The 12032-nt window shown below is 39.6% G+C and overlaps 1 protein-coding gene across 1 annotated transcript in view; it reads right to left on the bottom strand.

The window, feature by feature from the left end:
• The window catches only part of LOC103279104 (macrophage mannose receptor 1), a 53709-nt gene that overhangs the window by 12668 nt on the left and 29009 nt on the right, over positions 1-12032 (bottom strand). The window contains exons 16-23 of the mRNA XM_062983832.1: positions 11907-11948; positions 10452-10615; positions 8518-8585; positions 7884-7984; positions 4881-5023; positions 2088-2208; positions 1547-1704; positions 220-322 (exon numbers count right to left, since the gene is read on the bottom strand). Coding sequence (XP_062839902.1) covers positions 220-322; positions 1547-1704; positions 2088-2208; positions 4881-5023; positions 7884-7984; positions 8518-8585; positions 10452-10615; positions 11907-11948 — 900 coding nt within the window. The remainder of the gene's footprint in view (positions 1-219; positions 323-1546; positions 1705-2087; positions 2209-4880; positions 5024-7883; positions 7985-8517; positions 8586-10451; positions 10616-11906; positions 11949-12032) is intronic.

Below are 12032 nucleotides of genomic sequence, written 5' to 3'. Positions count from 1 at the left end.
TACAACGACATTTGACAAAGTTTACACTGTTAATTCCATTTTCAAAATCTCAAATGCTTTAACTATGACCAAATTTGACAACAAATACTTTAAATATATTGTACAAGAAGACAAGCCATTTTGTACAGGCTGCTCTATGAAAGCACCATCAGAGGAACAAGCATGGTTTCCATAAGATCCAGTTGTGTTTAATTCATGGAGTGTAGCAAAAGAACTCACTTGTATTGGTCTGGCATATATAGCCTTTCTTAATAGAACAACGAAAATGTCTCCATGTCCCTGCCTCTTTCAGAGGTTTGTTATTCACTGCAACACAGTCTTCCTATAAGGCAAACATGAGATGGTCAATTCTTCTATTCTCAGCCACATAGCTATAACTTCCAGGAGCTACAGGAGATGCAATCAGGAGACTTTATGTACTCTTTTCTCTCTTTATGAGTACTTCTAGGCTGCTTATTGGTTTTCCTAAGTGAAGAAAGCCAACAGGGTGTGAGTGTTGGAATCTGGACACCACGGTTCGAATCCCCACATGGCTATGGAAACCCATTGAGTACCTATGGACAAGTCTTATTCTCTTGGGCTCCATCTACACTGCCATATAATCTAGATTATCAAATCAGATAATACACATCTTCTTAGAATGGGACTATATGAGTCTACATTGCCATATAATCCAGTTCAAAGCAGCTAATCTGGATTTTATATGGCAGTGTAGAAGGGACCTCAGGCTGGTTCCACGCAGCCCTTTAAGAAACCCAATTGGGCGTGGGTTAAAGTCCACATGCCTCTCCCCCAAAAACGCATTTTTTGGGGGAGGGGAGTGTCTAGATGCCCTGCCGGACCTTCTGGCAGGGCATCCAGACACAAAAGTAACCCCCCCCCCAAAAAAAAGGGCAAGAAAGTAAACATGACTGCTGCCATTAAAGTGCTTCTGGCCCTCCAGGAGCCCGGAAACTTTGAGATAGCTGTGTGGATTGAGCCCGGAAGTCACACAATGCAAACCCCGGGCCCAATCCACACAGGGCCCACACCTGGAAAGACCCAGGTCTTTCCAGGTGTCAGTTTTCCTGCTTTGTCTTGAATTCATTCAATTTTACCTGAGGTGTCATTTGGATACCTCAGGTAAAAGCACGGGAGATCGCACATTTTCCATGCTGTGAGGAGGCGTCTTCCGCCTCAGAGGAAAACAAAAGCAAATCAATATTTCCAGGAAAACACAATGATAGGATCTGCTTAAGTTAGAAACGACTGGAAGATCCACAACAACAACTGCAAGAATTTCTGGGAGCTACAAGAGTTTCTGGGTTGGATTTGGACAACAGCCAAACACCCCATCTACACTGCTATATAATGCAGTTTGAAACTGCATTATATGACAGGGTAGAAGGTCCCCAAAACTGTCTTTTCTGGCCCAGCTATTATCCTTAATACTTGTTTCTTTGCCTGCGCTGGTCCTAGGATCTCTTTCTCAAAACTCCACGAACTGGGTTTATAAGGGGAAAGGGTTTACAATAAATTTATCAGTAAAATCTAATCAAATACCTACCATGGATCCATCATAACTAGATGATGGATAGCTTTTTGCCCAGTTTGTGTAATGGACTCCTGTTCCATCAGTCCAGAGGTACATATGTTCATGATTAATATCATTCAACCCAATCCATACTTCCGTTGGGAATTTATTTAAGTGGAAAACAAGGAAGGCTAAAAGAAAGGAAAGAAAAAAAGGCTATCTGAAAGAGAATTCAAATACCTATCTGGTGAAATAACTCAAAAATTGTATTAAATTATGGATAAATATGAGAAACGTTATTCAGAAACTGGAGTTTGTGCAGAAAACCTACTATTGTGAAATAGTAGAGGAAGAGATGGAGGCGGGGTATAAAAATAAAGTAATCATATTATTATTATTATTATTATTATTATTATTATTATTATTATTATTATTATACAATATTTGATTTCCACTCTAAACAGGAGATAGAACAACAACATATTACGCTTAGAAAATATGCCTACAATGCAAGTGAAGTAATATATTACAGACGATAAGCAAAACGTAATTCAGTGATGCAAAGCTAGCATACCTTGTAGCCTTTTATTAGATATAGTAGCTAGGTTTCCTCCAATGTCTGGGCCCTGACATTCGGAGCGTGCTGCGCTCCAAGATTTTTGGTCATCTGCTTGAAATCCAAAGATTTTGTAGCACTAAAAAAAAATAATTAAAAATGAATATTTTACAGTTTTCTTATAAAATTATTTGAGCATATTTTCAGGTTCACAATTGGAAAATGGGGTGGTGGTGTTTAAATTGCAATGGCTGCCATTTTGTAATCCAGCCAGAACTTCACTTGTGCTAAATAGGGAATAGCAGACAGAATTGAGACTGGGGGCCCTTCTACACTGTCCTTACATCCCAGGATCTGATCCCAGGTTATCTACTTTGAACTGGATTATATGAGTCTCCACTGCAATATAATCTGGGATAAGCAGATAATCTGGGATCAGATCCTGGGATATAAGGACAGTGTAGAAGGGGCCTGGGTGAAAGCAGTGAGATTTCCCTTGCTTAAGAAGTGCACTATAGAGTTAGACTCTGGTAGCCCATTTTACTGTGGGATGCTCAGAGATGTTATCTATATATATAAAATGTTAAAGTTGTTTGCGCAGTGACTATAACAACAAAACTAAACATCCCAGAAATACGAAATTTGGCAACGCAATGCAAAAGGCTTGCCTCCAGGTTACAACAACACAACCACACCACAAAACCACAATCCAGACCCACAAAACTCACAACAACGCATCATGCGATAACAACACAACTAAACGCCCCAGAAATACAAAACTTGGCAACACAATGCAAAAGCCTTGCCTCCCAGTTGTAACAACACATCCACACCACAAAACCACACAGGACCCACAAAACTCACAACAACGCATCGTGACTATAACAACACAACTAAACGCCCCGTAAATACGAAACTTGGCAACACAACGCAAAAGCCTTGCCTCCCAGTTGTAACAACACAACCACACCACAAAACCACAATCCGGACCCACAAAACTCACAACAACGCATTGTGACTATAACAACACAACTAAACGCCCCGTAAATACGAAACTTGGCAACACAATGCAAAAGCCTTGCCTCCTAGTTGTAACAACATAACCACACCACAAAACCACACAGGACCCACAAAACTCACAACAACGCATCGTGACTATAACAACACAACTAAACGCCCCGTAAATACGAAACTTGGCAACACAACGCAAAAGCCTTCCCTCCAGGTTGTAACAACAACCACACCACAAAACCACAATCCGGACCCATAAAACTCACAACAATGCATCGTGACTATAACAACACAACTAAACGCCCCAGAAATATGAAACTTGGCACACAACTAAACACCCCAGAAATACAAAACTTGACAACACAACACAAAAGCCTTTTCTCCTGGTTGTAACAACACAACTACACCACAAAACCACAATCCGGACCCACAAAACTCACAACAACGCATCGTGACTATAACACAACAAAACGCCCCAGTAATAAAAAATTTGACAACACAACGCAAAAGCCTTGCCTCCCAGTTGTAAGAACACAACCACAACACAAAACCACAATCCGGACCCACAAAACTCACAACAACGCATCATGACTATAACAGCACAACTAAACGCCCCAAAAATACGAAACTTGGCAACACAACACAAAAGCATTCCCTCCCGATTGTAACAACACAACCACACCACAAAACCACAATCCGGACCCACAAAACTCACAACAATGCATCGTGACTATAACAACACAACTAAACACCCCAGAAATACAAAACTTCACAACACAACACAAAAGCCTTGCCTCTCAGTTGTAACAACACAACCACACCACAAAACCACAATCCAGACCCACAAAACTCACAACAACACATTGTGACTATAACAAATACAACATTTGACAACACAACTCATCCACCTCCCCAATCCCTACATTCACACTTGGCCTCCAAAAAAACAATTACAATAATAACAATGACAACAACAACAATAAGAATCAACACCATCACAGGCAAGAAACAGCCAGGCACTGAGGCTGAGAGGCCAGTCAGTGCTACACTGGGCCTACAAAAAACAATACAGTAGCATCTAACTTATCCAACCTTCATAATCACTACAACAACAATAATAATAAACACCTACACAGGCAAAACAAAAAAAAGACTATTGTACCACAATAAAAATATAAACCGCACTCAGCAGAATCAGACATTATAATTAACAACAAACCAAAGACAACAGGGATCTCAAGCAATTATCAATCAACACAAAAATTGAAGAAGGTAACAGACTTCAAATACTACTACTAATGTGAGTATAAAGAAGGGTGGAGGTCACAGCATCAATACAACCTAATGTAGACTGACCAACACCACCAGACTAAGCCACAGCAACGCGTGGCCGGGCACAGCTAGTATAGCCTATTTACCCAGGGAGACCACCACCTCCACTACCTGTTCCTCTTTTACTATAATCTGTATTAGATTTGCACTGAATAAAATATTCACTTTGGGCTATAATCCTACATCCACTTACCTGGAATATATCTACACTACATAGTTCCTACATTCTAAATGGATCTGTCCTCCAGAGCTAGTACCCTGATCTCATAAATACTTCTCAAATTACTATAACTGGATCATGAGATGCGTGCTTATTTAGACAGTAATAATTATTTTATGCAGTGTTAAATGGCAATTATTATTTGGAATTGGGAGATGTAGATACAAAGCTTCAATTACTCTGCCCCACACCCCGGTGTACCTTAGTTTCCTGATACTATTTTGAAAAAAAGAACATTATAACTGTACCTTATTTTCAAACCGAAGCCATGATTGTGGGCAGCCTCCTGGTACAGAAGGAGCTGTAGGAGCAGCTGTTGTGTTGACCATATTCTTGTGCCTTTCACATATGAAAGGTGATGGGTAACCACAGTTTATATCATTCCAAAGCCCTGAGCATCATAAAACAAATCATCAGATAAGAATAGCTTACTAGGTGTTTATGGCTTTAAATTGCCCAGTTCCCAGTTGTTCAGAACTTTTCTGACATTCAAAACTACTATGAGGCCCAGAAACAACCAGGAGTACAGGACTGGAAAAAGTACCCGGCATAGTGATATGGCTGCTGGAACCCAAGTACCCCCACTTTGCTAGCCTTTAAGAAAGACTTAAAAACATGGCTCTTCCGGTGTGCCTTTGGAGAGTAAATGTCATATCTTTCTTCGGTTATTCCCTTGGGATATCTATCCTCTAGACTGTTCCACTATTTTATGTCCCTGCTCCCCGTGGTTTTATTCATATGTCTTTCTCACCGAGTTTTAACTTAGTGTTCATGTGGCCTGCCCTGGTTTTTATTGCTTTTTCTGAATTTTGGGTTGTAATGTATGTTATTATTTATTGTATTGTTAAATTGTGTTATGATATGTTGTTTTATATTCTGTCATATTGTATGGTTTTGGGCATGGCCCCATGTAAGCCGCCCCGAGTCCCCATTGGGGAGATGGTGGCGGGGTATAAATAAAGTTTTATTATTTTATATTACCCTTCTCATGTAAGCACTCTTGGACCTTTCTGACCCTGTATGATACTGAAATTGTAGTGCAGGCTAAAGGATTCTGTGCCAAAAAAAGGTCAGGTGCCAAAAAAGGTTGAATTCTGGTGACTGGGTCTAGAGGACATACACAATTCTCAAAGTGCTCCCAAACAACAGTATCTTGGGGGTACTGTGGGAAATCAAGCAGTGGTTAAGTCATCAAATAAACTCAGCAAGGCCCACCAATTGGTCCTGCTGCTCAGCACACCCTGAATCTGCTAAGATGCAATGAGATGAAACAAAACTGGGTGCTTCTAAATAGTTTTTCAGAAGGAATCCAATACATAAGGCATTTCAGATCCATCCTAAATGGTACTAGACCATGGGCAACTGTAGCTGAGTCTTCAAGTAGAAATGCTATTAATATCTTGAGGAAAGTTGTCATGAGCTACAACTGCTTTCTGTGCATAAAATCTAGTTCTGGAAACATTAGATCTCATGCTGGATGTGCCAAATAATATAATTTGAACTGCCTTATATGGTCGGTGCCAGTTCAGGGCAGCTCAGTCTTCATTATATGGGTCTACACCAGTGGTTCTCAACTGGTGGCCTCCAACTCCCAGAAATCCCAGCCAGTTTACCAGCTGTGTTGTCAAGGTTTACCAGTTTTTAGGATTTCTGGGAGTTGAAGGCCAAATCATATGGGGACCCACAGGTTGAGAACCACTGATCTACACAGTGTAGATCCAGCCTCAGTAACTGTGAATTTCATCTTGAGACAATAGTACAAAAAGCCCCACACTTTCATGGAAGTTGGGTGGGGAGGGAGGACCCTTTCAAAAGTGAGAAAATGAATAAAAACCACACTATTTTTGTTACCTAAGAGAAAAAAACCTATCTAGCAATTTCTATGTACTCCAGTGCAACTTTATGTTGAACAGAGTTGTGTTGGAAGACTTAGAGAACATATTAAACAAACCCATGAAGAATCAAATCTGTAAAAGTTAAAACTGCAAATGTGGAGGGCTGACTGTATAGTCCTATATAGTAAAAGCAGCAGACCTCATTCATGATTTTCAACTGCTTCAGGGTTAAGCTTCTGTCAGGTTTTTTAAAAAAAAGCTAAAATATATATTAAAAAGCTAATTCAATCAATTATTATCTCCAAGTACCCATTCAGAACATTAGCAATTGGATGATACAAGTGAGATATAATGCTTAGTGTAATCAACATATCTATGGCAACCAACTCCAACAGTTCAGATGAGCTCTCCCAATGCTGTCATGTAATTCTTAAATAGCAAACATACCATGGAACTGAACACTAGTCCTCCAGCACCACCTTCTGGAATGTACTCATGAGATAAGAACATAACAATTGGAACATATTTCAAAACGTTGAGCTATTTGTTTGTTTTATCATATTAACGAAGAGTCTTGTGGCGCTTTTAAAACTAATTGATTTTTTTTAGCATGGGCTTTCATTGATTACAATCCATTTCCTTAGAGTTAGATGCTTGTTTGATAGAACTTCCATTACAGACAAATGGTCTTACAGTAATAAAAGCCAATGACATGATCTGACAGAAGACACATCCCTGAAAATCTCAGGATAGACACTTCATCAAATCAACCACAGGACATTTTAGTCCCAAAACCAGCCTGGAAGTCATATTGAAATGAATCTGGAAGTTCAGTGTAAACTAGAAATGCCTGGAGCTGGATCATCACCACTACACACTTAAGCATCTTGCATGGAAAGGAGCTGCAGTGTGTAGCAATTCTAAGCACATGCACCTGGGAGTAAGTTCGACCAAATTCAATAAGGCTCACTTCTGATTCAGTGTACTTTTAATTGTATAACAATTGTGATATCAGAATATAATCAAAGCTTTGTTGAGAACTGCTGTGATGTTAGAGCAGGCAGCAAATCAAAAACAAAGAGGCGGTTAGAAACAAGGCGCAACAAGGTGCATATCACAGAATAATTGAATTATCGAGTTGGAAGAGACCACATTGGCCATCTAGTCCAACTCCCTGTCATGCAGGAAAAGCACAATTAAAGTACCCCCAGCAGATGACCATCCAGGCTTTGTTTAAACACCTCCAAAAAAGAAACTTCCTCCAAAGAAGGGGCTGTCCTTTGATCATATCAAAGAACATTACACAGGTGATCAGGTGACTTCCAAGCAGATTGGGCATATACTACTTGCCCTATTTCGCATTACAACACTATAACATGGGAGGTATACATTATGGATAATTGGCCAAGAACTCACCTGTTCTTCTGTACATGACCACACAATTTTCATCATTGTTTGCAAAATTGGGTTCATGTGGTGCCCAGGCTAAATACTGCACAGGTGTTCCATCCATCCACCTTATAAATAAACAGCCCAATGTGGATTAACATGGTTAAAACCAATCAAAGTGAGGGGGATACTTCAGACAAAAAGATCACAACAATTCTACAAATGATTTATTAATACATTTTTGAAAAAGCAAAATCAAACTGAATCGAATTCAGAAATAGTTTATTGCTTCCACATGATCTATTTGACTCTGTGGAGCCCTCTCTCCCCAGATCCTCTTCTCTGGGGAGAGGTCTAAAACAGAGTTTCTCAAACTGTGCTCCTCCAGATGTTTTGGACTTTAACTCCCACAATTCCCAGCAGTGGTAAGCTGGCTGCGATTTCTGGGAGCTGAAGTCCAAAACACCTGGAAGAGCACAGTTTGAGAAACACTTGTCTAAAATGCTTTTAAAAACCCAACTCTTTGATCAATCATTTTGATTTCTAGATCATAACAGACATACATGCTTTCGATTATAAAACACTTAATTATTCTTATATCAATGCAGGATTAATATGATGGAATTGCAATAATAAAAGTGATTTTTTTTTATTTACTTACTTTGCCACCTTATCAAGGCTTAGTTGTAAACCAATGAAGTAACTGTCCACCGTTTTATTCTGTGAGATCTAAAGCATGAATATGGAAATATATTATTTTGCTTGTGCACTCTGGAAATGATATCTGAGATAAATTCAAAGTTACTTGAAAATGGAAATTCGGGGTTATGCAAAAACTGGGTTGTTGTATGTTTTCTGGGCTGTATGGCTATGTTCTAGAAGTATTGTCTCCTGACGTTTCGCCCACATCTATAGCAGGCATCCTCAGAGGTTGTGAGGTATGGAGAAACTAAGCAGGAAGGTTTATATATATATATATTGTGGAAAGTCCAGGGTGAGGGAAGAACTCTTATCAGTTGGAGGCCAGCGTGAATGTTGCAGTTAATCACCCTAATTTGCATTGAATAGCTTCATCTACTGGCTACTTTTGCCTGGGGGCATCCTTTGTTTCTCCATACCTCACAACCTCTGAGGATGCCTGCCATAGATGTAGGTGAAATGTCAGGAGAGAATACTTCTAGAACATGGCCATACAGCCCGGAAAACATACAACAACCCTGTGATCCCGGCCATGAAAGCCTTCAACAACACATATGCAAAACTGTTTACTAGTTTAATTTTTTAAAGGAATAAGACATAAATTATAATCCAGACATTATTCTGTTCCCCCTTGTTATTTGATTAGTCATTTAAGGGCCCTTCTACACACGCCCAAAATGCACAACCCATCATGGGTTAGTCTGAGGCGTCCAAAGGATGCCTCAGGTTAACCTGGATTAATCTGGAGTAAACTAAGGGTGCTTCCACACAGGGCATAAACCAGTTTCATTGTGGATTTAAGCCCCCACGCCCAAAGAAAAACCCAGGCTTTCCCAGGGGGGAATGTAACTACCATGTGCTGGAATGGGGCCACCCAACCCCCCCCCCCCCCCAAAAAAAAAGCCTTAAGATTAAGAAAACTCACTGGGTCGCCATGAGGCTGCTATGGCAAATGACATGCCAGGAGGGGGGGGGGGGAGGAACATTTCCCCCTTTTGGGGGAGGGAGTTGGGAAGAGGATATGTGCCATCTCACATCTTTGGGCTCCAGGAGCCCAAAAGATGTAAGATGGGTATTGGGATTGACTCCTGGGAGTATCTGGGGGTCAATCCCCACAGAGCCCATACCCTATTAGATCCGGGCCTTCCTGAAATGGGTTATCTAATTAATTCAGTACAAAGCGGAGGTTTTACTCCAGATAAATTTGACATCTGCAGATCTGAACCTTAAGCTAAAGTCCGGATGAGCCTGTGGGGCTTGATTCCTGGGACTGCTTCTGCAGTCCTCAGGGGTCCATCCCCACAGCCATCGCAGTTCTTCAGGCTCCTGGAGCCTGAAGAAGCAGAATGGAGCCCACCCTCCCCCAGCTTCCCATTTCCCCTCCAAACCTTGCCCAAGGGGCTTTCCAGCAGTACAGGCCCCTTCGGAAAGTACTCCTGATGTGTGAAAATGATGTGTCAGGAGGTGGGGGGAGGGTTTTGGGACAGTATAGAAAAGCCCTAACATACTAAAATAGATGGAAATATATTGAACAATTTTCTAAAAATCTCAACCCATGGATAATGCTTTCTTGTCCTCTTTTTAACATTTTGAGTGCAGTAGCAGATGATCTTGAGTAAGACTACAAATGAAGGGTTGTGTGGATAAGAAGGTTTTTTTCCTACATAATTCAGAATGTTTCTGCACTATGCACTATAATAAATTGATGGTAAAATAATTTTCATATAATTACAGTGCTAGTTCCCTGATTGAGATGCTTATGTAAGGAGATGAAGAGAAGACAGGAACAAACTTCAGGAATATAGATTCCAAAGCCAACACTTCTAAAGAATACTAGTGTCTTAGAATTCAATGTTTTGAACTAGTTAAGATAGAAACAAAATATTAGTGCCTTACATATTGTAATAAAAATTTTCTTTCAGAGTTGTTTTCAATGACAGCCAGATCCCCAAAATTTTTCTTACAAAATTCTCGAGCTTTTTCCATAGGAGCATTATCAGTGCCAAAGTAATATTGTTTGTCTTCATTGATGACCCATCCATCACTGGTAAACACATATTCTGCAACACAGATAAAGCAAATTGATATTCTAGGATCAGGTATAAAAAGTAAATAAAATATAAATATATAAATTTATATTATATAAATACTAGCTGTGCCTGGCCACACGTTGCTGTGGCAAAGTATGGTGAGACTGTACCGTATATTGATAATCTTATATTATCTGCTTAGAACTGGATTATATGAGGCCCCTTCTTCATAGCTGTATAAAATGCACACTGAAGTGGATTATATGGCAGTGTGGAGTCAAGATAATCCAGTGCAAAGTAGATAATATAAGATTCTAAATGGGTTATATAGCTGTGTGGAAGGGCCTTGAGTCTACACTGCCATATAATCCAGTGAAAATTAGATAATTTGTGGAAGAGGCCTAAGTGAGTCCTAAGTCTGCCTGTCCCCTGGGCTGAGTTGGTTGCTAGGAGACCAAGTGTGCGGAGCGTAGCCTTCTAACTGGCAGCAACTGGATAAAAACAATTATTCCTCTCCCTCTAATTAGAACTTTATTTTTCTTTTCTTTTTGTTGTATCAACCTAGAGCCGTGGATGATGGGTTGTGTTGTCAGATTTCGAGTTTGGGGGGCCTGTTGTTTTGTCCGGTGCCCTGATTCCATCACTCTTTTATATATATATAGATTAAGAAGTCTATGGAGTCCAACCATCATTTTCAAAGCTGGTACAAACAAAAATGATTGGCAACATTGTTACCTTTTCATGTAACAACTAACATTCATCTATTACTTTTAAGTGGTGTTTTCAAATGGTGTTTTGACATTTTCAAAGGATTTCTTCAAAATAATGAAAGATATCTTAAAAGCTTAATGTTAGTAACATGTCACTATTATTAGCACATTGTTTACAAGATATTTTGTAAGCAACACAATGAAGAAAATATTTTCTTTTGGAAAATGATGAATAACAGGTTGTGTTCTATATTCAGAAAATAGACATTCCAAATTCTGGTTACAATCTTTACATAAATCATTATAAATATATATAGTTCAGTTTGTATTTTTGTATGTTTCTGATCTTGGGGTTTTGGTTAAAGAATTGTTTAGAAATTGTCTTCTTCTGAAGTTGGTCTCCAGAGTTGTAGTCCAAAGCTTAAATAACTACACCACCCTTTGGAAATGGCCGAAAATAGTCATGAAACTCAGCAATTGTTGTTTCCAAATGTTATTAAATAAGGCTGGAGGGGTTTACTAAAAAAGTAAAAAGAATGGACGTCTTGCCCATTGAGAAATGACTCTTAATTCCACTCCCATTACTGGCTACTCAAGCAATAGAAACTCACTTGGCAAAGGTCGATTTGTTGGTTCTGGTTTGGGTTGCTCTCCTATAAAATTCCAGATAGAGACAGACAGACAGACAGACAGAATATAGTGTTGTTATCTGTGTACTATGTCAAGAATATTATCAA

Source organism: Anolis carolinensis, chromosome 6 (genome assembly GCF_035594765.1).
Source record: "Anolis carolinensis isolate JA03-04 chromosome 6, rAnoCar3.1.pri, whole genome shotgun sequence".
NCBI lineage: Eukaryota > Metazoa > Chordata > Lepidosauria > Squamata > Dactyloidae > Anolis > Anolis carolinensis.
This window is presented reverse-complemented; position numbering and strand designations above follow the sequence as displayed.